Source organism: Drepanopeziza brunnea, assembly GCF_022702325.1.
Source record: "Drepanopeziza brunnea f. sp. 'multigermtubi' strain 214-2 chromosome Unknown ctg1, whole genome shotgun sequence".
In the NCBI taxonomy this organism is placed as follows: Eukaryota; Fungi; Ascomycota; class Leotiomycetes; order Helotiales; family Drepanopezizaceae; genus Drepanopeziza; species Drepanopeziza brunnea.
This window is the reverse complement of record NW_027094064.1, coordinates 4,233,763-4,257,717: the sequence shown is the minus strand read 5'-3', so window position 1 is coordinate 4,257,717 and position 23,955 is coordinate 4,233,763. Positions and strand designations below refer to the sequence as shown.

Genomic DNA, 23,955 nt, shown 5'->3' with positions numbered 1-23,955 from the left:
ACGTTAGACTCGCTCGAGAAATCAACATTCGAGTTCCTATCCTCGCATATGATCTTCAAAAAAAAAAGAGAACGAGAGAGGTGTCCTGCAACTGTATAATCGAGACCCAATTCTCGGCGGCAGTAATCCGAACAGCAACAACAACAACGACAACAACAACAACGAACAACCATTCATCCATCCACCCTAAACTACTAAACGCAACGCCGCAATCAATCATGGAATCTATCTATCTATCCATCTATATGTATATATAGAGAGAATGAAAAGCTCAAGACTTACTTCCGAGAAGCAAGTAAGTAAGAGTGTGTATAGCTCGCAGTTGCACGTCCGTGCAGCTAGGCAGTTTAGTTGAGTTGATCCTGTCTGAGTTGATCCTAAACAGCATCAACTCAACTTGGTAGTGGAAGCCGCACGTTCTGAAGCCTATATGGCTCGCAACTCGCAAATTCAATAGCAATTTGCAACTCAAGATCCAGGAAATGGAATCAACTCGTCACATTTCTATCCTGAGAAACTTGAGGTCAACAACGCCACCGTACAGACGCAATACTGAACAGGTGGAGAAACCAGGCCTTGGGTGGGATGTATTAGTTTTGTACATTCTCCAAGTTCTAGCTAGTGGAATTATCGAATATCGAATATATCGTGGGAGCGAGTGGGGTTGTGATTGTTCAGTGCTCGGATACAAATACGCCTGCCATACCTTGGCCCTGTTGTTTTTCGCGTTAGTAGAGTGATGATTGAGAATATGGTTGCGGTTGCAGATCTAAAAGAGAGGAGGAGGAGGAGGAGGAGGAGGAGGAGGAGGAGGAGGAGGAGGAGGAAATTAAAGGAAAAGGAGTAGAATGGAAGAGGAGAAGAAGGGAAGAGAAGAAGGGAAGAGAAGAAGAAAAACATACCGTTCCAACACACATCGACGTGACCGCAATCCGCTTATCCTGGCGCCGGAGTTCTGAAAGGGCTGTAACAACTTGGCGAGCCCCTGTGGCACCGAGGGGATGTCCGAGGGCACTGTATACCTAGGGTCAGCACTTTTCCCCCTCCTCACAAATACGTTTGTATATACTCTCCGCAACATCCTGGATCTGGAAGAAGGGAGGGAAGGGAAGATAACTCACATAGCTCCTCCTCGCGGGTTGACCTTCTCAGGATCAAGTCCCAGTGTCTCAACACAGTAAACGGCCTGCGTCATAAATTTTAGCCATTTACACCTCTTCCCACAGAGCCCAGAGCCCAGAGCCCAGAAACTCACCATACTGGCAAAAGCCTCGTTGATCTCGAAAACATCCACATCCGCCTTCTCCAGCCCGACCTTCTCCAACACTTTCGGGATGGCATAGGCTGGCCCGATTCCCATGATGCGCGGGGCCAATCCCACAACGGTAGACTGCACATATTTGCCCACAATCTTCAAGCCCAGCGCCTGGGCCCTACTCCGCTTCATCAACACGAGCGCCGCCGCGCCGTCGGTGATCTGCGACGCGTTGCCGCCGGTGGTGTGACTGGGCGCCCACTGCGGGAACGCGGCGCGGATCTTGCCCAGCGACTCGGCTGTGGTCCCAGCTCTGATGCCATCGTCGAGAGTGATCGTCTTCGGCCTGGCCTCTCCCGTCTGGGGATCTTTGAAGCTGACCGTCACAGGCACAATCTCATCCCGGGACCAGCCCTCCCTCTGCGCCTCCTCCGCCTTCTGGAAGCTCCTCGCCGCAAAGGCATCCATCTTCTCCCGGCTGATGCCGAAATCCCCCGCGACGTTCTCGCTCGTCTGTCCCATCGGCATCACGTTCTGGCCTGCAATCTCGTGGTTCAAGATCTTCGGGCTGGCGCCCGCGGGAAACCCCCCGTCCGGACACGTAGACATGCTCTCGGCGCCAATCGCCATGCCGATATCGATGCTGCCCGCTATTATCTGGTTGGATATCTGTTGGATGGCGAGGAGGCCGGAGGAACAGAAGCGGTTCGCGACCGAGGCTGCTGCTGTCGTCGGAAAGCCAGCCGCGAGGACGGACGCACGGATTACGTATCCTGGCCCCGGGGCGAGGACGTTGCCCATGCAGATGTCCTCGATCAAGGCTGGGTCGACATTGGATTGTTCGCGGACGGTCTGGCGACATCAATCAGCTTCGTCGCGTGGGAAAGGGAAGAGGTTAATGTTTACCGTAAGGAGCGAGATGAGCAGATCATCGATGTTGGTGTCCTTGAGGCCGCCCTTCCTCGCTTTCGTAAGAGGTGTCCGGACGGCGTATGTGATGACCTGAGGCTGGTGAATATGTGCCGCTCACAATTGAAAAGACAATGACCAGCAGACTTACCACATCATCAGCGTTCTTCTGCAGTACCTTGTTTCTCCTACTGCTCTCAGAGGACAGCGGATTCAGATGCGACAGCACTGACGAGAGACGTTGTCCTGCGGAAGACATATTGTAAAAGTCTGAATACTCCGAAGTCAAGACAGATTGACCAGGACAGATATCAAAGAGATGAAGACATCAGAGGAGAAGTCCTCGGCTTGAGAATTGCCTTTAAAGACCGACTACCGGTACCTATCCGTTCGTCTTGGATGCCGGTGCTTGGGGAGAGGGGCAGACCCACATTGGCGCAAATCCCGGATCCAAACAGCGGCAGACCCTCGAGCCCGAGACCCTGGAAAAAGCATATCTCAGAACATACGTAGTAGTTGTATAACTATAACCGACGGCTCCGAGGTCCAAAGTCATTCTCCGGAATAGCAATTCTCTCCGAATGACATGTAACCCTGCAATCCCTCTGTGGTGATAGATTTGAGTCGCACGTCAATCGATCGAGCAAACCCCTCCGAACAGGCGAGGACAGAGTAAACAAAGGAGAAGAGAGACGCGGGTGAGCAAAAAATGGATTTGGGTACCGGTGCGGTAGCGTCCGCTGTAGCGGTCGCTGCTGGAGCATATCTGAACGCAAGACTCTCGATTGGAACCGATATGAAAAGCTTGAGGCACGACCGCCAATTTGGAGAGCGAGTGGGTGCGAATATCCAGAGGTTGGGCGACACTTGCACGATTTACGCCTTGTTTGACGAGGTAGACGCGACTCTGGAGGCCTTGTGGTTCGAAGGGAAGACTTGGACCTATGGCGAGCTGAAACGAGGTGAGCTCCGAGACTTTGGCTCTTAGTTGCAGCGATGTATCATTGACCCATGATAGATGTTGTGAGACTTGCTGCATTTCTGGAAGCTCAGGGTGTTCAGAGGAACGACTGTGTCGCGCTGTTCACCACCAACTCGCCAGAAATGGTGATTGCCGTTCTGGCACTGTCGAAATTGAGTGCGATTGCTGGATTGGTCAATACTAGTCTTCGAGGTATGAGCACTATTCAAATTCCAAGAATCATACTGACCGGACAGATGCCACGTTGAAGCACTGTTTGGATGTGGCCAATGCCAAAATGATCATCTCGACCCCAGACCTCTCTCAATACCTGGACGGCTCTACGACACATCTCAGTTTGGACCTGGGAACTTTTCGTAACGCACCTGTAACCAGTGACCCTTCAGTACAACTCGTCAGACCAGAAGACCTACCTACACCAACAGTCATCTCCCCTCCGGCGCGAGCAGCACCCACGGACGTAGCAGTTTTGATCTACACGTCCGGTACAACAGGAAAGCCGAAAGCATGCGCAATCCGCAACCAAATGGTGATTTTGGCGAGCACCATGACCTCCGCAGACGCGGAAAACCCCACCAAGTATTTCCCACTCCGGGTCTACTCTCCCTTGCCGCTCTTTCACGGCACGGCCATCTTCACGGCTTTCTGCTACGGCATCGGAACCGCGTCTACCATCTGCCTGGCGAGGAAATTCTCCTCCTCCCGATTTTGGAAGGACGTCCATGAGTGCCAAGCGACGAGGATCTTGTACGTCGGGGAGCTGTGCCGGTACTTGGTGAATTCTCCCCCTGGGCCGTACGACAAGGGGCATCAATGTATCGTTGCAGCTGGCAACGGCCTCCGTGGCGAGATCTGGGAGAAATTCAAAGACCGGTTCGGCGTGCCGGAGATTCGCGAGTTCTATCGCTCCACGGAAGGGCTTGCGAAGTTCGATAATATTGGACGTGGAGCTTGGGGAGCCGGGAAAGTCGGCTTCGCCGGGCCCCTGAGGCGGTACATGGAAGCGGATACGCTGCTTGTCAAGATCGATCCGGAAACCGAGCAGCCGTACAGAGATCCGAAGACTGGCTTCTGTGTCCGGTCGAAGTTGGGAGAACCGGGTGAGGCAATCGGGAGAGTCAAGAACAGAGCCACGTTGACAGAGTATCTGAACAATGCCGGCGCCACCAACGAGAAGCTGCTGCGTGATGTATTCAAGAAAGGCGACATGTGGCAGAAGATGGGGGATCTCATCATCCACGAAGAGACAGGCTGGTTGAGATTCCACGATCGAATGGGCGATACCTTTCGATGGAAGGGCGAGAACGTGAGTGCCGGCGAAGTGAGAGACCACATTGCTCAACTGAGCGGCGTCTTGGACGCGGTCGTATACGGCGTGAAACTCCCGGGGTGAGAATATGACGATCCTTGAATCTCGCCCGGCGGCCTGCTAACGGCAACAGGTACGATGGCACTGCTGGTGCGGCGGCCATCACCCTCGACTCCAGCGCCGACAAAGTCTTCATGCAAGGACTCTACACTGGTCTCAAAACCACCGGGCTCCCAGCTTATGCCATGCCACGACTGGTGCGCATCACGAAAGAGTAAGGACCACCATGAAAGCCTTGTATTGTAGCCCATTTCTGATGGGAAGTGAGCGGGGTGTGTTCAGGGAAGAAAGGAAGAGTGCTGACAGAATTCAGAATCGAAGCAACCGCGACCTTCAAAAAGGCCAAGAATGAGCTGGTCAAGAGGTCGTGGATCCAGAGCGATCCCGAAAACCAGGACAGACTGTACTGGCTAGATGGACAGGCGTACAAGCCTCTAGACGCGGTAGACTGGGGGTTGATAGAGAGTGGTAAGGCGAAACTGTAACCTTCCGCGCTGTCGCGTCACAGGAACTGAGCATCGCTGGACCCGGGTATACATGTAAATAAATATGTATACACCTCAAATTCAAGCCCGGCAAATTGACTGGATTCAACTTTTTAACTAAAAAAAAGGAAAAAAACGGCAAAACTCAACTGGAAGCTCATATACTATCATGAGGTTCCAGTCTACAAACCTAACTGAATAGGTTTTTCGATATCTACGGTCAACTGGCGAGGAGAGGAGTGGCTACAAGCGACTATACGCCACTGAACCACCGCTCCATCTCCGCCAGTTGATGGAAGGTGGTGCGGAATTTGCTTATATGAAGTAGGTAGAATTTTCTTAAGCGGGAGGCGAAGAATACCCGGCTGGAGAGATGGTTGGGGGGGTAAATGACCCCCAAGTTATTATTTCAAATTCGTTTCATCCTGTCCTCTTCTTCCTACTAACTCACTGGTTCTATTCCAATGACCTATTGACGTTTACTTGAGCGTCGACTTGCTATCGCAGAATCTATCGTTGCTTTACATAAAATTTCATCATTTGTTTACAGCGAGACCCTTTCAAAAGACGTCAACAGGGGAATAAAATGATGCAATCTTCGGCACCAGAACCCACGTCAACGGCCGCTGTAAATGTAAACTACGTATCGATACCTTGAAACAACAGTCCAATGTCTTATGCTTCAACACCCATGGTGATGTGAGCGACCATTTCCTTGGTAACGTCTTCTCCTTCCGAAGGATTGACAGTCATGACCGGATCCCAACTGTTGACAATCTCTTCGGCGTAGATGCTTTCTAACTCGAATATTAGCTCCTCTGTCTCACAGCAAACTTTTGGAAAGATCCATGGCTTGCCAATGGCATTAGTAGTACGGTTGATCCAGTGTGCGACCAGTACAGCGACAAGGCCATGGTCTGCTGAGATTGAGGACGCCGATGTCGAGGAAGAGCGGGACACCGGCTCGGCCCTCCACCATATCCTGTCGGAAAGTTTGGGATCTGGGCCAGCTGTAGGGACCAGTAGTGACTTCGGGCAGCAAGATGCAAGTCTCGTTCTGCATAGCGTCGTAGTAAGGGGCCTCAGGGGTGACGACCACCGTGGTGTTCCCGCGGGCAGCAAGCTCGCGTTTCTCGTTGCGTCGAGCCCATCTCTTCTTGTTCCTAGATCGCGGGCGAGTCAGCGATCGCTTGATACGAATGTTTCGAGCAGTTATTCGACAATTCCTTGGGGATCAAACTGCACGGAAAGGGAAAGATCCTGATTCTCTCATGTCTTGTATAGCTGCTGCAGAGCCCCCGCAACGCTTTAAAAGACCAACTCGGCGGGTGATCTCCTTGTAGCCAAGTTGCTCATGGTGTCCTGCTCGATGTGCGAGGATCGCAGGGACGGCGGCACCGAGAAAGGAGAAGGGAGGTGAAATGCATTGTGGGTGAGGCGAGTGAGTGAAGGACCGAGAGATACACTTTGAGCGAAAGTGTGAGGTTAAGGAACTGGAAGGCACTCGAGAAAAGCTGATTCTCGTCCCTTTACTTTTATGAAGAGAATAACCCCAACTCCCCCCCGAATCCATATTCCGTACACCCATCGCAGAGGCCGCGAAAAGCCTATACTCAATCAAGTCCCTATCTAATATCCCGAAGTGGAGGGAGGTAGCCGGGTAGACGTAGCTGGCCCGCCACAATTATTTTCGTCCTTACGGACTATAAAATCGATAGAGATAGAAAATCAGCAACCGATTACATCGTAATTATTTCTACATCAAAAGATACACCGTATCCGTTTTACCAGTAATAATTGTAGATAAATCCGATGATACGTAGTTGTTTCATTGCAGTGCTGAGTTGAAGTAGTAAAAGCGGTCGGTACTTTCGGTGTACCGGTACTTTGTCAAAATTGCCCGGCACAGAGGTCTTGGATCTAGTCTCACCGCCTTCGATAGGTCTACATACTGGAGCATAGGTAGTAGGAAGTACTTTCTGCCAATGAGATAGGTGTACCCAGCCTGGGGCGGTCAGACAAGGCTCAAGGCCTGTTTACCTCCGTAAATACCAGAACAAGCGAGGACCACTGAAAACCAGACTTCCATCAAAAATCCATCACAAATCCATTTTCCATCGACATCACACTACCAACTTCCAATCAGCAGATCCTTCATCTTACAAAATCGCAAAAATTCAATCATTTCCAATTCTTATAGAGCCCAAATCCCTCAAACCAGAAATATGATTATGAAGGTATCCCGATTCAAATCGAACGGGTAGTACTTTGTTGTATTATTCAAGGTGGTTTCTGAATATATTTTCACTCCGTACATCGCAATATTTTGATCTTGCAATAAATGGATATATTTTTATATCTATAATGTATATGTATATATATATTGAATAGCAACTTCTTCTAACCACGTAGCAACCCCTCCTTTGTGTGTGTGTGTGTGTGTGTGTGTGTGTTCCTACTAATAGTCATGGTTTGATATTTGATCTGATGGAATTGTCCCGGGCTGCTTGCTGGTGGTGGTTCCGCCTCGCAAGGCTACCTTGGTCGGATCAAATTTTTTACAAGACTCATTCAAAGGTAAGGTGACCGACGATGAGATCGTGTGTGTGTTTTGGATCCTGCTAATCGAATGGGGAAACTGGATGGAAAGTTATCACCAGTCGGCATGGGGCATGAAATTTTTTTCGGAATTGAGCGCTTTGAAACCAGAGATTACTTTTATTGGTTTTTGTATATATATTCTAGGAACCACAGCGCCAGCCTGTAGAAAGAGTAATATGCAATTATCTTATACGGCACCTAGAGATAGCCCCCCCCCCCCCCCCTTCCCTCTCCTTAAGAGAACCCTACTTATCTTTCTGGCCAGCCGTCTCGACACACTACATATCCGTAGCCGGACGGTCGAAATCCAGCATCACAACGACTTGATCCGGTTTCTGCGGCTCGCACCTGAACTTGACCAACCGCGACGGATCCAGACCGCGATCGTGGGCATTGCCCTGGTGACCGCCCAGGATGGGACCGGTGGGGAGATCTTCGTCGGGTTTGATGTTGTCCTTGCAGAAATCGTAGACTGTGCGGAGGACTAGAAGGTTGGGGGCAACGAATGGTCTTGATCAGCCTTGGACACATACACAGTCATATATATATACTGATGTAGATATATATATATATATATATAGTAGGTCGCCACGAGCTGGCTCGCCTGGCCACATGTGGGTGGAGCGTACATACCCTGCTTAGGAATCTTCTCCGCATAGTGCTCTGCATCCGCACGCCTGGTCAGCGGAAAGGTGAGCTCGATACTGTACTTGACAGCCGGGTCGAGATGCGCATGCGGAGGGGAGAAGCAGTCGTACATGCTGTCCAGGACTGGCGGGAAAGAGAGGTCAGCAGGGTCTAGCTAGGCGACTCGAGAGAGATGGATGGTGGATGATGGGCGATGGATGGCGTGCAATCTATCGGGGCCTTACTTCGCCGTGGAACAACATCCGTCAAATCCGGCCAGCAGGGGTCCGATTCCGTGACGCGGCCTTGGAGGGAAACTGTGTAGCTAGCGGTGAGCTTGGGAGATGATGATGCTTCACGGGGGCGTCGGAGAGGAGAGAGGGTGTCCGTACCATTTTTCATTCGAAGGCTCACATTTCTCAGCTGTCCGGCTTCTGCAGCACTGTTCGAACGTGCGTTTGTCATGTTGCACCTTTTTGGAGCAGCTGAAGATAGGTGAGCGGGCTGAGCAGGAAATGTAGCAGAGTCATCTTCCGTATCTGAAGACGACTCTGTCGTGAGAAAGCTCCCCTCCATAGGACGACTTTTCATGTACCGTCTCTTTTGCTCAGCCTCCAGCTGAGAAAACCTAGTCATCTGACGAAGCTCCGATGCCGTCGTCCATTCCGAAGCAGCAGCATGTCGCGCTTCCGACGAAAGTGATTCGCTGCTGCTGCTGTGCGGGCGCTCAGAGCTGGCGTCCGAAACGCAATGACAGCCAAACTCCCACGCCACCCGGCAGTCGGCCTCCGGGCTGAAGATGAGCTCGATGTAGGCATAGCTGGGATCCCCTCGCGCATAGTGCTTGTCGCAGATGAACCTGGTTTGGAGAACCTCCAGCACTTTTGCGCAGAGTACGCGACGGTCAGTTTCCCGGGGACAAAACAAACAAAACCTCTCTGCGTGAGATTGGTTGCGATCGCGTGAACTCACGTGCGAACATCTCCGGAATCCTCTGCACGTCAAAGTCGCTGGGCAGCGGGTACCTCTCCACGATCGAAGGGTCGGCATTCCGCACCTCGACTTTGAAGTGCGCCTCGGTGCGCCTCGCGTCATCTAGGCCTTCTGCCGCGTAGAATCCCCAGATCTGGGCCAGAACTGAGAGAGGGAGACGTTAGCCCGAAGCCGATATCAATATTTTGATCTTGATATTGAGGCGTACCGTTCTCGGGGATGGCGTCGATGCAAGGAGGGCCTCCGTACAGACTCCAACCGGATCTGCCGGTTGGCTGGATGACGACCGAGACCTGATCTCTCACGGGAGCATTGCTTTGAGCACTCCCTTCCACGCGAAGCTTCGCCAGATTCAGATCAGTCAGTCTATCTGTAGACATGATGAAGTCGATACCGGTATGTCAACATGTATGTATTTGCGAGGGTGTAAATATAACTTATCTGCAGACGATTGAGATGGAGGAGTATATTAGTAGCGCAGCGTGCTGCTAGTAGTATATGGAATGTAATAGGTAGGGTTTCCGAAATCTTCGTACTGCAGGCTTAATAATATTGTCGAAGCTGGGAGTTGTTGTTTGTACGAACCAGCTTGTCGGGTACATTCATTCTATCTGGGATGGGAGCGCGGCTCTTCTTCTTTCTCCGGCCTCCGCTGCCGCAGCAGTTACTCCGTAGATACCGGTAGGTACCGGTAGTAGTAGTATTTGGAAGATTAGGTTTACCCCTATTCGACACTAGACTACCTGAACCTCTCGGCTGTTCCCACATCCCATATTGCTCTCAGCTCTTTACAGAGTACTTACTTTATGTGCTGCTAGAATAGGGAATCGTCGCTTGCATTGCAAATTAATGTAAAACATCTCGACCTGGCACCAAGGCGGGGACACCCAGCAAGGCGGGACAAGTAAAGTTGGCCCTCACTCCGTCTAAAATTGATAGAAAATCAACCAACGATCATCTCGCAATTATTTCTATATGAAAAGAGGCACCCGTACCGAGGCTGAGATTTTTGATGATATGTGTCTACTGGTCATTCTATTCTTGGGCTGGATGCAAGTAGTAAAAAACGGTATCTTTTTGGTGTTGGTACTTTTGCTATACTTTTCAAGCGTTACTGGTCCGTGTACTGATGAGACCTGGCCTGTCCAAAACCTCAACCTTATCAAAATCGCTCGAGTACGAGTGAGTGATCGAGACCTCTACTACCACGCACCACCCTTGATCATCATCCGCTCTCAATTACAGTCGCGATTCTGAGCTTGACGATGGCATGGAGATAAATCAAATGGGGAAGGGAAAGTACAATGGCTGACGATAATCATTGACTGTGTCCGTGTCCGACTTGCAGTGTAAATACTCGAATAAGCGAGGAACACGAAAATCGGATACCCTTTCAGAATACCTTTTCTACACTATCAAATTTCTTTCAGTAATTACTTCCTGTCCAAACATACTAGATTCGATCATTTCATTCCCATCTATAGGACGGTTCTCTCGATTGGATTCAAGGTAGCCGACGATTATACCGAAGAATACTCAAATCCTTCAAACAAGTCAATAAATAAATAGTTTACTTTCCCCACATCGGAAGCTCAACCTCTTTCGTTCTGCCCTTGTACAGAGTACCTGATTACATACTATCAGCAACACCAGGCGGTGAGAAGTATATACCTATCCTCCCTCGATCAGCAATCTACAGAACCGAGTCCACCGAGTCCGCCCGTCCCAAGACTGTACGCTTCTCGTAAATAGAATTAGAAATATAATAAAAAGATATAGTTGATCCGCGATATATATTTTAAATATCTAGCTCCTACGAGAGGAAAAAAAGAAAAGGAGATACACAACCAGATCCCATTCTTCTGCCCCTTTCGGTATATATACAATCACGTTACTAGACTCTAGACAACCCTAATATCCTGGATCCAGAACACGAGGCTAGGTGGCTTCTCCTCTAGAATTCGTATACAGGCAGTAATGCTCAATCCTCTCGCTCAGGGGAGTTTCGAATTTCAACCAGACTTTGACTTTAACTTTTGCGAAGAGTATCGCTGCCGCGAATCAACTCAACGCGAGTACTTACCAGAAGCCCGTCGGCTGGACATGGCGATGAACTACTCTGAGGAGATGCAGAATGGTTAACTGTCGAACGCTGGCGTAGCGATTGTTGATTTGAGCATGATGTGAGAAAAGGGGGGGGGGTTTCCCCGGAGAGCGGCTCCGAAGAGGTGGCTGGGTCAGAGGTAAAGGAAAACTCTCATGTTGGAAGGATATGCGGGAATAGCTTCATGAGGGCTTACGTGGAGCTTGGGCTTGAGCGACTTGCAGGGGAAGTAAGTCGCTATGTTACGAGAATGTGGTCTGAGGTGAATGAATGCTGACAGACCCAAGCTTCGACGTGAAGCTTTGCAAATGGAGTGGGATAGATGTGGATGGGGTGATTGGTGCTCGCTGCCGTAGTATTGTATGGAAGAAAGCACCGTTGATAGCGGGGATAAACTGGTTTCGGCATTGAATGGGAGAAGAGCGTCTCCAGGTCTCGCTTAGAACCTGTCAACGGCCAGATAGATGGCGACAATCTGGAATAGTAGAATGGAGAGACTAGAAAACATGCTGGCTACTGATATCGCTAAATTATTCTAGGAACGGTGTGACAGGCTAGCTGTCGTTCTAGAAAGTGGAAAGAAATCACTGGCGATGAAATGTGAACTGAACAGAGGAAGCAACAGCATCTGGAAGGCGCAGTTTAGGTCAAAAGGAGATTTCTCCCGAATGACCATCAAGCCCTACTCAGTTAATTTGAGGCATCAAATTAGCCGCAACGTCAAGATGGCAAGAAGAGCTGCCTGCCCCTTTCGAAAAGATCGGTCAGATAAGATGGGAAAGGATGACGACGTCCAAGGAGCCGACTAAAGAGTAGAAACACGCTTTGACTGCGATGGAACTTATCGCTTGTGATTTGACCTCGGCCTTTGTACAGAATGTCAGAATATCTCGTATCATTTGACATGCTGCACCGTCGTCGCGATATCATCAAACAAGAATGCGATGCGGATTGCCATAGGTACAGGCTGCTCGTCTACCTCTGGAGAAGTAAAATCGAAAGGCCAGCCCATAGCTACCCACCGTGTGAAAAAATACATGCAAATTTCATAGAGAAGATGCTCAGTATATGGAGGGTCTTAACGAGTCTCAACGAAACACGCTCGGTGCGATCGGTGGTGCCAGCAGTGGCAGCGCTTTGACAACTTGACTCCTATGAAGTCATCGCATCATTCTTCGCGTCATCTTATCCAGAAAATCACCCAAAGGCTCAATCGGCTTTCGCCCCCCTCCGATTGTGGGATGGGTCTTGTCTTCGACTCTGGCCTCTTCCCCGGCCACTTGCTGCTTGAAACATATCGTGATGATAGTTCTGGCCGGCCTCGATGTTTCTCAAGAGGCTCCCCGTGCATCGACCCCGGTGGCTGAAACCTGTGCAATGCAATGCGGGCAAAGGTCCGAGGCGCTGAAGCGAAGCAGTCCGGGGTTGGGGGGGGGGGGAGAATGCGGAGGAGGAGGTGGTGGTGGTGGTGGTGGATGAAGTTGTGAAGCTGCACATCCACCCAGAGTCCTGAGTCCGGACGGACGGAATCGAATAGAGGGTATCTCAATGATCGGGCGTGGTGAGGTATCAGTGTTGAGATATCAGATCTTGAAAGTTGAGCGGAAGTCCTGGTGTTGCAACTCGCAGCCCGGACTCCGGATCTGCGGTGGTCTCATTAGCGCCTTGGCATCCCGACTCGCGGGGTCGTCTCTCTAATCTTCTCATCCTCTCAACTTCTCAACTTCTCAATTTCTCCATCATACGGACATCCGACGCTCTCACGGACAGCCACCAACAACACGCGAATATGGACTGCGCGGATCCCACACCGATACAGACACACACACACAGACACAGACACAGACACAGACAATGTCCATTCCATTATTTCCATCTCGGACGCACGAACAACGCGAAGGCGCGGAGAGGCACATGTCCGAATCCTGGGCTTGTGCGGATACTTAGTGGGAGGCCGTTGACAGCGGGAGGAGACTGTGTACATATAAGAGAACGACTATCCAGCCTTGATGCTATCATAATATAGCAATTTATAGCTAAACACCTTCTCTATTCCTACATTCTCTACGAAGATACCCAGACATTTCGTCACTCAGCATCGCACTCTTCTCAACAGAGCTTTTGCATACTCACTTCACTATGGCATCTAACGTAGAAGCAACAAATGGATCAACCAACGGCAGTGGCAATGTAGATGCTACTACTGCTACTGCTCCTCCCGGCATGGCGAATGTTCCTGGCCCCTTGGGTCTCGGATCCGCCAGTCTCGCAGGAAAGGTCGCCCTCGTAACCGGCTCAGGTAAGTAAGCGTACTCGCTTTTCTCTTCCCATTACCTGAAGGCAATTCTAACATGGGCAACAGGACGTGGAATCGGTCGTGAAATGGCCCTCGAGCTCGGACGTCGCGGCGCAAAGATTGTCGTCAACTACGCGCACGCATCTGAAGCCGCCACCGAAGTCGTCTCCCAGGTCATCGCATCCGGCAGCGAGGCCATCGCCATCCAGGGCAACGTCTCCGTCGTCAAGGACATCGTCTCCTTGTTCGCCCAAGCCAAGGCGCACTTCGGCCACATCGACATTGTGTGCTCCAACTCGGGCGTCGTGTCCTTCGGCCACATTGGCGATGTCACGGAAGAGGAGTACGACCGTGTCATGAACATCAACACGCGAGGACAGTTCTTCGTAGCGCGCGAGGCCTACAGAAACCTGAGCGTCGGAGGTAGATTGATCATGATGGGCAGCATCACGGGCCAGGCCAAGGGCGTGCCGAGGCACACCTTGTACTCCGGCAGCAAAGGCGCCATCGAGACCTTTGTGAGGTGTATGGCAATCGATATGGGCGATAAGAAGATAACCGTGAACTGCATCGCGCCGGGTGGCATCAAGACCGACATGTATCACAAGGTGTGCAGGGAGTACATCCCCGGTGGAGACAAGCTGAACGACGACCAAGTCGACGAGGTAAGCTCCTCATTCTTCCTTCCCTACCCTTATTTTATCCCTCTCCCCTACCCGAAACCTTGAAACAAGAAACTAACGTACCGCACAGTATGCGTGCACATGGTCCCCGCTCCACAGAGTCGGTCTCCCCATCGACATTGCGCGCGTCGTCTGCTTCCTCGCGAGCCAGGACGGCGAGTGGATCAACGGCAAGGTGTTGGGTATCGACGGCGGCGCCTGCATGTAAAGTGCTTACATGTGGAAGCGCTCGGTGCATACCACAGCAAATGGCAGTAATCGGTTTGACTGATTGATCGATTGGGTAATGGATGAACGGGTAATGATCGGGGGAGTAAATGGAAATCGACGGCGCTGCGAGAAATGAAGGGTTTTTCGCAGTAAATGGTGATTGGCTTGTAACTAGTCTTACTTACCGATTTAAATGAGAATTTGTAAATTTTCAAATCTAGGTACTTTTTCTTTATATTTTTTTCGCCTTTCTATGTTTAATTTTGTATATGGAGTTATGGACAAGAAGTAGAAGAAGAAGGTGATAAGTAGCCTTACAGGCTGACTCATTTATTGATCAACTAATCAACATGTGTTGTGCAAAAGCAGACCTGCAATGCACGTAGCAGTAACTAACTAGTATCATAACCCTATACCCCGCACGACAGTATGTCATTCCTATCCATCAATCATACCATTCGGCACTCATGATGTAAACAAAGGACAGAAACGGGGCTTAAAAACAAGCAAGCAAGCAGGGAAGCAAAATAAATAGATACGGAATACCTTTTTTTTTTTTTTTTTTTTTTTTTTTTAAGTAAGAACCTGAACTCCCCTCCCTTCCCTCTCTGTATTCAGCATAGAAGAGAGAGAGAAAGATATATAGACGGCAAGATGGGATAGGGAGAGGAAGTCTGCGTTGTTACGCCCTTTTCTTTTTCTTTTTCTTTTTCTTTAATTTTTTTTTCTTTTTTTAAAGAAGGGTTTTTTTGTTTTTTTGCTTGAATCACGATTATTATTATTATTATTATTATTATTATTATTATTATTATTATTATTATTATTATTATTATTATTATTATTATTATTATTATTATTATTATTATTATTATTATTATTATTATTATTATTATTATTATTATTATTATTATTATTATTATTATTATTATTATTATTATTATTATTATTATTATTATTATTATTATTATTATTATTATTATTATTATTATTATTATTATTATTATTATTATTATTATTATTATTATTATTATTATTATTATTATTATTATTATTATTATTATTATTATTATTATTATTATTATTATTATTATTATTATTATTATTATTATTATTATTATTATTATTATTATTATTATTATTATTATTATTATTATTATTATTATTATTATTATTATTATTATTATTATTATTATTATTATTATTATTATTATTATTATTATTATTATTATTATTATTATTATTATTATTATTATTATTATTATTATTATTATTATTATTATTATTATTATTATTATTGCGTCTACTATAGAGAGGTCAGAGCGTGGAAGCGGGAAATTGGAATTGTGGAAGTGGGAGGGAATTGGAATTTGGAATTTGGAATTGTAGCTGTGGGGGAAGGGTGAAGGGGGAAGGAGGAGAAGTAGGAGGAGGAGGAGGAGTAGCAGGAGAGGAAGAAAGGAATGTATTTTTGTGTTGGGGGTTTTGATTAGGTAGGTAGATAGTTCGATATTCGAGGTTTTGTTTATTTCAAAGGGAGTAGGGGGGGCCGGTATCTGCTGTAGTTTAGTAATGGGAGAAAAAGAAAGTGGAGGAGGGGCCATTGACTAATAGGTATGTGGAGCCCCCCTTTTCTTTTTTCTTCTTTTCATATATATGTTTTGCTATATATTTTGCTACGTTCTAAAAATCTTAGAGGCGAAAGAGTGGATCAGCTGCTCTTACAGACAGGGATATCGGCTAGGTGAGGTGGTGACTTGCTCGGTGCTTGGTGCTTGGTGCGTGAATCTATCTATCTTTCTACGGAAGGGATCCCTGCGATACGAAGCGAGCTTGGCGTCTGTTACAGGAAAGGAAAGGACATGGACAAGCCAGTCAGTAGGTAGTACCGGTAGTGGTAAACAGGCAGCGCACTGACTACCGTATCAGTAGTTTCATTCGTGAAACTTTCTGTCGTAGCTCCATACTCACGTTCTGATGAAAACTAAATCAAGAGGAGGAGGAGGAGGAGGAGAAGGGTGCACAATAGTGAGAAGAAGAACATTGATTTGGAGCAATACAATTAATTCACACCAGATAGGTACAGAGAGAGGGACTAATTGGTATTATTTGCCTGAGACCCCATGCCGGACGGGTTTCCAGGTCTAGATCATCTCTCTCTCTCTCTCTCTCTCTCTCTCTCTCTATCTATACATATTGTGTGTGCCTGCGCTTCTGAACATGATGAAGATGACATAAGAAATATTACGGGAAGACTAGCAATGTGAATTCGAATGCCGAATAAAGCAAGTCTGTGGGACAGGTAAGGATCGTGCTGTTCCTCTTACATTCCCGCGGATTTCATAGTGAAGGTTGCGGCCTCTTGGGCGTTCTGCGAGTACTGTATCCATAGTCAGTACGGGAATGGCATGGGAAGAGGAAGTTTAAATGTGGAGGTGGGGATGGGGATGGTGGGATTGACTTACGGTGAGATGGGGCTGCAGGATTGTGCTTGTGCCGGCGCAGATCAGATCGCCATTATGGCAGATAACTTTGGTCTGGGCGGCAGAGACACCTTGGACTGGCTTGCCGTTCATTGGGTCACCAAAGATGACGGCTGTTGAGTGGCTATGTGAGCAGGTGCTTCGACCACAAGAAGAGAGAGAGGGGGCGAGGGAAGGAGTGAATGTAAAACGTACCAGAGCTAACCATAGCTGCCATATCAGGAGGCAGCATTGCCGCTGCGTTGTGGACAAGCTGTCCTCCCTGACTAGATGGGATGTCAGTCATCGTCCTTATCCTTGAGTGATAAGTGCAGGAGACGCGTACCTGTAACCGGCCATCACAACCTTCGTGTCGGGGCAAGTAGTCATGGCCTGCATCACCAGCTGGGCCATTTTCTGGCTTCCTTTCGCATCTCCACCCGCCAGAAAGCCGGGAATGTCGGCCGGGTATTCGACACCTTGGACTGCCATGTCGCCTCCGGTCATCTTCATGAGGGCTTTGAAGTAGGGCGGCCCGGACAGCGTGCCGACGTTGCCGGTCTCGGTGGTTCCACGAGCGAAGACGACCGTCATGGCTTTGCAGGGAGCTCCAGCCGCCAAACCGTTCTGTGTGATGAGTAAGCGATTGTTGTAGGTCGGTGATTTTGGAAGTCATATGAGAGGTCGCCTTACCATAGTATCTCCCGCCGCACGGCTATCGATCACTGGAGCTGCCAGGCCCAGAGGGAGCGCGAAAAGGAAAAGAGATGCTGAAGTACGCATATTTGTGGTGGGGAATGTGTATCGGGCGCTGCCACGAAAAGAAAGTAAATTATAAAGTATTGAAAGACTGTGAGAAGAGAGAAGAGAGAAGAGAGAAGAGAGAGGAAGGAATGTTTGTGTAATGAAATGCTTGTGTGCTGAGATGCTTGTGTATGAAAGAAATATACCAGACGTGACGAAGCAGTTTATATATACAAAATCTCCATGACCGGGCCAAATTACTGCTGGTTTCCAAGGCCTCGATGCATGTCGATGCTCAATGTTTGGAGCTACAATCATAAACCAAACAAGAGCTGGAAGTTGCGATTGGCACTCCTGCGCAAGGAGTTTCATCTCCGGAAAAGCTCGAGTTCCAGCTTTTTAGATCTGGTGATGAATTCCCAGCCAGCGTCTTCTTCGTCCTATCTTCATCTCTTCTCTTGGAAGACTTGGATGAAGCGATTGGGTGAAGCGAGGTGGCGTCCTCCGTCGAGATACATGTTTTGCATAGTTTGCACCGGCGCAAGATGTGCCAGATTGGGAAATATTCTTCGTCAGATGCTGATATACGGCTGAAAGCTGCAACTTGCAAGCATCGATCGGGCCAGATATTTACCAGTAGTTGTAAGATGGCATCTCGCTAAGACGTCTCAATGCAGTGTTGATTCCTCGCTCGCGTATTGGATGGACGTTGGGCGGGTCGATCTCGTATAACTGGTGTTGATGATAGATGTTGATGTACTACCGTGACCTGGTCGACATAGTCGCGAAGTTGATGCCGATTCTGATGCTGATGCTGATGCCGATGTTGCTGATGCTGATGCCGATGTTGATGTTGATGTTGATGCTGTGCGGACGAGGGCGAAACTCGTCTCGCCCACGACATGAGACATCAGCTGCGCTGTGACGTCCCACGTGACTTCGGGCTGATATCCTGTATTGATGGGACAACACAATACAACACAATACAATACCAACACAACGCAACGCAACACAGCCGATACCGATATATCAATCACGCCCGTCTCGAGTTTCGTTTCGTGCTCAGAGTCTTTCGCTGATACTACCGTGTTGGTGAGGCTCGAAACTCCATGGCCCCAAGACTGCCTATATGTGCCGCAGGGCGCGCAGGAATCATGATCCGCACCTCGAGCTTCTTCTCCCAACAACCACGCGGCTGATTTCTTCAAGAGGCTCATATCTCGCGTGTACGGTCCGATCGATCTTGTTGCGTTGCAGCTGCAATTCCGGAGAGGGCAATCCAGATTTCGAGCCGTCACCACCGCCGCCGCCGCCAGCTCGCCTCGCATCAGTACTACATACGGACTACATACTACACGACAACCCAACCCAACCTTCCACAGCCTACAACTGTCAACACCACCACATCATAGCACCACAGCACCACAGCACCACAGAAGCCAACCATATCACCACATAGTCCGCCGCGAGACTGTCCTTTCCAGGCAATATCCACTAACCATTTCATAACTCACTATTGAAATCTCGCTGACGATAGCTGACTCGGAACGGCGACCGACAGAGGCCTAGACATCACCGCGCTCTGGTGCGACGTGAGCAAGGCTCTCTCTTGGTCGGAGACCATGCAAGCTGGCAGTGCCGGGCGCCTCCCGATCGAATAGAACAGTCAGGCGTGCATATTGCCAGCTGGGTGGATACAACACGTCCACCACCACCACTTGTACTGCGTTGGTCGGTTCCACGTTCCAATCCGTGAACGACGACTACAAGGCTTTTGTGTGGTTCTGTGAGTGTTGAACATTCAAACATTCTATCTGCAGCTTTTCCGTCACCTCGACCTTGTCTTTTCTTTTCTTATTTTCCTTAAAATCTCGGTTACCGCATACCATCATTACTGTTTCAGCCATATCATACCACCACCCTTTCTTTTTCCACTCCTTCCCCTCCCTCAGTTATCAGTTGCCACTTGTAGCTATCTCTAGTAGCCACCAGAATGTCCTCAGACTCGAGCGACTCCGACGCTCCCGTCAAACCAGCACCAGCATCTGCTACAGCGAAACCAAAGAAGAAGAAAAGGCTGTCGCCTCAAGATGCCATCAATAGGATATGGGAACGGTTCTCTGTCAAGGAGTTCAGTAACGTGACGGTAGTCCTGCCCTCCACATCCTCAATCACCGAGCCCACGATCGACCCCTCCAAGCCTCCCCACGCCGAACAAAACAACCTCCTTGTATCCGAAGATTACGAGCGAGCAGTGCAAGAATGTAGAACACGGGTCAGAAAGCTCGTGAAAGAGTGCCAGCGGGTCAACATGCGTTATCGAGATCCCGACTTCGATATCGACTGGGACCTGAGGATGAGGAGAGGCCATTGTCTTAATAACTTGAAGGACAGGAAATTTAACGTTCATGAGAAATATTCGGAAACGCACTTCACTGCACCGAAATCCGTCAAAAGGGTCCACGAGATTTTCGAAAAACCCACCTTCCTTACCGGAGAACCATCGCCATCGGACGTGAAGCAGGGACGCTTAGGAAATTGTTGGCTCGTGGCAGGCCTGACTGCTCTGGCCAATGTAGAGAATGGTTTGAAGCGTATATGTGTCGAACATGACACAAGTAAGCTTGGCTCATTGCTTGCTATGAAAAGTTCACTGACAACGAATCAGAGATTGGGATTTACGGTTTTGTTTTCCACAGAGGTAATCAATCATTCTTCGATCCTTTTGCTATTTCACGAGAGCGCAAATAGAACTTCGAACCCGAATGTTCTGTCAAACTTCCTTAAACCTTCTAGCCTGTCCCAAGTGTATCACAGCACCTGTTTGACTGATCTTTCTCGCCCTCCACACACCAAGATAGAGAACATGATCATGTCGTACTAATGGTTCCAGATGGAGAATGGATTATTTCCATCATCGACGACAAACTGTATCTGAAGTCACCGGACGTACGTTAGTTCAGAATCATATGAGCATCCCTTGCAGAGTTGGGATCATCGCCAACTATAATTCCTTGAAATCTGGTTTCCGCTAGGAATTGCTGACTTTGTCATCATGCAGTGGAACGTGGCTTCGTGGCATCGCTCCCTGATAAAAGATATCAACCATGAAGATAACGAGGCTGTCTACAAAAAGACATACCAAACAGGCTCACAGGCCTTATTCTTTGGGCATTGCAGGGATCAGAATGAGACCTGGTTGCCTCTGGTTGAAAAGGCGTACGCAAAAGCGCATGGGGACTATGCTTCTTTAGTGGGAGGATGGATAGGGTTTGCCACTTACGTCAAATTCACGATCACTACTAACGAACCCCAGCGAAGGTTTAGAGGATCTCACAGGCGGGGTGACGACAGAACTACTGGCATCCGATATCCTGGACGTTGACTATTTCTGGGAGAATGAAATGCTCAAGGTCAATAAAGAATTCTTGTTCGGCTGTGCCACTGTGAGTTCGTTTTGTAATTTTGACATATTTTCATGTTTTACTTCTCATGGAAATTTCGCCGCTGGCACTGACGGCAGAGTCCAGAACTCAGATATGGGCTTTTGCTGACTTGATACTTCTTATAGGGCGTTTGGAGTGGAGGATATGGGGATAGGGACGGCATAGTGGAAAGGCACGCATACACTGTCGTAGATGCGCGAGTGATTTCCACCGGTGAGAGGCTAGTCAAGCTTCGGTCAGTCGGTGATTTTCCGTTCACATATGTGATTTAGTACTAAATTCTCCAGAAATCCATGGGGAAGTCCGAGAAAAGGCCTCTGGGAAGGTGCCTGGTCTGACGGGAGCAAAGAGTTTACGCCGGAATTTCAAATCGAGATGAATCACCAATCTGGCATCGATTCCTCGTTCTGGATTTCTTACAAAGACTTTCTTCGCAAGATCGATAACATCGACCGCACACGCCTTTTCATGGACAGTCCTGAGTGGCGCATAACGCAAAAGTGGGTGGGAATCGACGTGCCATGGAAATCCGAGTATGAGCAGAAGTTTCAAATCATCCTGAGAAAGGAGTCCCCAGTCGTGCTGGTCTTAGCTCAGCTTGACAATCGATTCTTCGTTGGACTAGACGGACAATATCGATTCGAACTGGAGTTCCGTCTTCACGAAGCCGGCTCCCCAGACGATCATGACTATATTGTCCGCAGTCATGGAAATTACCTGATGTCCCGCAGTGTTGTCGCAGAGCTTAAAAGCCTACCTCCCGGCACATATGCTGTTTTCGTCAAGGTGAAGGCCTCGAGATACGCACACTTCCGATCAGTCGAGCGTGTTGTTAAGAAGCAGACCAAGGGCCGAAACGAAAACGAAAAGCTAGCGCAGGTTGGCATGTCCTACGCTATCGCTCACAGCAAAGGCAAGGACTTTTCAAAGTCCAAGGAGCTTACACAGAAAGAGCACGAGAAGGTCAAAGCTAGAGAAGCTCGGATCAAGCTACGCAAAAAGAACTGGGAGAAGAGACACTTGAGCCGTAAGATCGTGCGAAAGCAGGAGAAGAAGAATCATGAGAAGCGGGAATGCAGCGCAGCCAAGGTCGCCGCTGCAGAAACGGCGAAGAAGGAAGCGATGCCTAAGGCAAAGGCTGTGCAGACTGAAGATGTCAAGGAAGTCGTTCTCGCGAAGAGCGATAAATCAGTCCAGACGGAAGACTTGACTACCTCGTTTACCCCAGAGAATGTGAAGCCCGCCTTCCCAATTGCCGACGACGGAACTTCCCAAGGAGCCGGTGGTATCACAGATGGAGGTCTCGAAACAGGAGATCAATCGAGTCAAACGCAAGAACAGATTTCTTCCCCCGGTCCGGATTCTGAGAAGACCGCAGAGGCTGACATCTCCAAAGAGGCCGAGAAGAGCGTACAGGCTGATAACAACAGCGAGGCGTCCACCGCCGATGGTTCCCAAGGAGCTATGAACACGCCTACGAGCAGCATAGCGAGCATAGCCGGCGACTCTCGACCACAATCCGTCCACTTCCCGTTGGTACAGGTCACTCCAATACCAAAAGCAACCCCATCTCCCAAGAGATCCTCCGCCCATGCAAAATACGTCGAGATCGAAGGCGAGTCAAGCGCAAGCCCCATCTCTGACTTTGAAGAGATGTATTCCGACGACGAGCATACCTTAAAACCGCGAGAGGCCAAGAAGAAGGTCGAGAGTGACGACGAGGATAAGAATAAGAAGAGCCCCTGGAATGCAGTGTGCATTGTTGGGCTCCGGGCTTACAGCAAGGACCAGGATTTGGAGTTGCTGGTCTGGGACGAGAAGCTTGATATGATGGCGAAGGCTCTCGACGCTGCGAAGAAGAAAGGTGTAGAGATTCTGGAGAAGACCTCTAGGGAGGAGAAGGCGGACGAGGCGGACGATGAGGCTGGTGGGGAAGAGAAGACGAACCGGGAGATAGAGGCGCCTAAGCTGCCTGCACTGAAAAAGCAGGGCGTGGCTGCCGCCCTGGAGTGTGAAATACCCCAGGGCTGTGAGCTCGTGGCGTGTGCAAAGAGGAGCGGACAGGAGAAAAGCGAGCTTACCGCGAAAGAAGCGGAGGATGGGCTGTCCGAGATTGCGAAGCAGCTGGCTGAGCTGGCCAAAACATTTGAAAGGCAGTACTGGCCGGTTGAGAACGGTGGAAATGAAGGACTCGTACCGGATGACGGAGAGAAAGATGCGCTGGCTAGCGGGAGGCAACGCAGTCGATGAAGCCTTCTGAAGAGAGCAAATTTCTGGGCTCGGAGAAGAGGCTACATGCAGCTGGTGCTGTTCCCAGCCGCTGCCGCTCCTTGATGCGACACCCGACCACGAACTGAAGACCACGATGAGGATGACGACGTCCAGGTCCAGGTCCGGCTCCAGGGTGGTGGTGTAGGGAAATCCAAACGATCTGTTGCATGGATTGGATCGCGGGTGCGGGTATATGCTCGTTTAGGATAGATCTATGCTCTGATATATTGAGATTGACTCCACTTAAATATAAAAAATTCTCGCTTGCTATGTAGATGATGCTACTATCCCTACCCCCTAAATAAAAGACGGACCCGTTTTGTGAAAGAATATTTTGACCGTAAAGCTGACCGCTTATTGAATGTAGCAAAATAACATCTATACTGATTTTCTAATCTTTTGTAAGTCCTCCTTGCGCATCAATCATTGCTTGATATGGCTTTTACCACGAATTATATAAAGAAATAATGAATTTTTGAGGGACTGCTTCCCAAGCGCTGGGGGTTACAACTCCCTGGTCA

The 23,955-nt window shown here is 49.0% G+C and overlaps 6 protein-coding genes across 6 annotated transcripts; 3 read left to right on the top strand and 3 right to left on the bottom strand.

The window, feature by feature from the left end:
• Positions 1 to 674: 674 nt before the first annotated feature.
• Positions 675 to 2,423, bottom strand: L3040_000792 (uncharacterized protein; the record flags this gene model as incomplete). The annotated part of the gene is made up of 6 exons (XM_007288109.1): positions 675 to 713; positions 903 to 1,014; positions 1,122 to 1,186; positions 1,256 to 2,107; positions 2,162 to 2,257; positions 2,316 to 2,423. The coding sequence occupies 6 exons, from the start codon at positions 2,421 to 2,423 to the stop codon at positions 675 to 677; spliced, it is 1,272 nt and encodes a 423-aa protein (XP_007288171.1).
• Positions 2,424 to 2,873: 450 nt separating this feature from the next.
• L3040_000791 (uncharacterized protein) lies at positions 2,874 to 5,000 on the top strand (the record flags this gene model as incomplete). The annotated part of the gene is made up of 5 exons (XM_007288110.1): positions 2,874 to 3,126; positions 3,183 to 3,338; positions 3,383 to 4,535; positions 4,589 to 4,729; positions 4,829 to 5,000. 5 exons carry the CDS (start codon positions 2,874 to 2,876, stop codon positions 4,998 to 5,000), a joined length of 1,875 nt encoding a protein of 624 aa, XP_007288172.1.
• Positions 5,001 to 7,879: 2,879 nt separating this feature from the next.
• L3040_000790 (uncharacterized protein) lies at positions 7,880 to 9,601 on the bottom strand (the record flags this gene model as incomplete). Its single annotated transcript, XM_066155311.1, has 6 exons — positions 7,880 to 8,085; positions 8,235 to 8,372; positions 8,474 to 8,545; positions 8,621 to 9,109; positions 9,201 to 9,365; positions 9,430 to 9,601. The coding sequence occupies 6 exons, from the start codon at positions 9,599 to 9,601 to the stop codon at positions 7,880 to 7,882; spliced, it is 1,242 nt and encodes a 413-aa protein (XP_066013343.1).
• Positions 9,602 to 13,464: 3,863 nt separating this feature from the next.
• Positions 13,465 to 14,512, top strand: L3040_000789 (uncharacterized protein; the record flags this gene model as incomplete). The annotated part of the gene is made up of 3 exons (XM_007288112.1): positions 13,465 to 13,624; positions 13,688 to 14,286; positions 14,375 to 14,512. 3 exons carry the CDS (start codon positions 13,465 to 13,467, stop codon positions 14,510 to 14,512), a joined length of 897 nt encoding a protein of 298 aa, XP_007288174.1.
• Positions 14,513 to 16,834: 2,322 nt separating this feature from the next.
• Positions 16,835 to 17,756, bottom strand: L3040_000788 (uncharacterized protein; the record flags this gene model as incomplete). Its single annotated transcript, XM_007288113.1, has 5 exons — positions 16,835 to 16,891; positions 16,977 to 17,107; positions 17,190 to 17,260; positions 17,320 to 17,600; positions 17,667 to 17,756. 5 exons carry the CDS (start codon positions 17,754 to 17,756, stop codon positions 16,835 to 16,837), a joined length of 630 nt encoding a protein of 209 aa, XP_007288175.1.
• Positions 17,757 to 19,710: 1,954 nt separating this feature from the next.
• On the top strand, positions 19,711 to 23,413 carry L3040_000787 (uncharacterized protein; the record flags this gene model as incomplete). Its single annotated transcript, XM_066155310.1, has 7 exons — positions 19,711 to 20,335; positions 20,386 to 20,418; positions 20,611 to 20,666; positions 20,779 to 20,987; positions 21,034 to 21,163; positions 21,289 to 21,398; positions 21,451 to 23,413. The coding sequence occupies 7 exons, from the start codon at positions 19,711 to 19,713 to the stop codon at positions 23,411 to 23,413; spliced, it is 3,126 nt and encodes a 1,041-aa protein (XP_066013342.1).
• Positions 23,414 to 23,955: the final 542 nt, after the last annotated feature.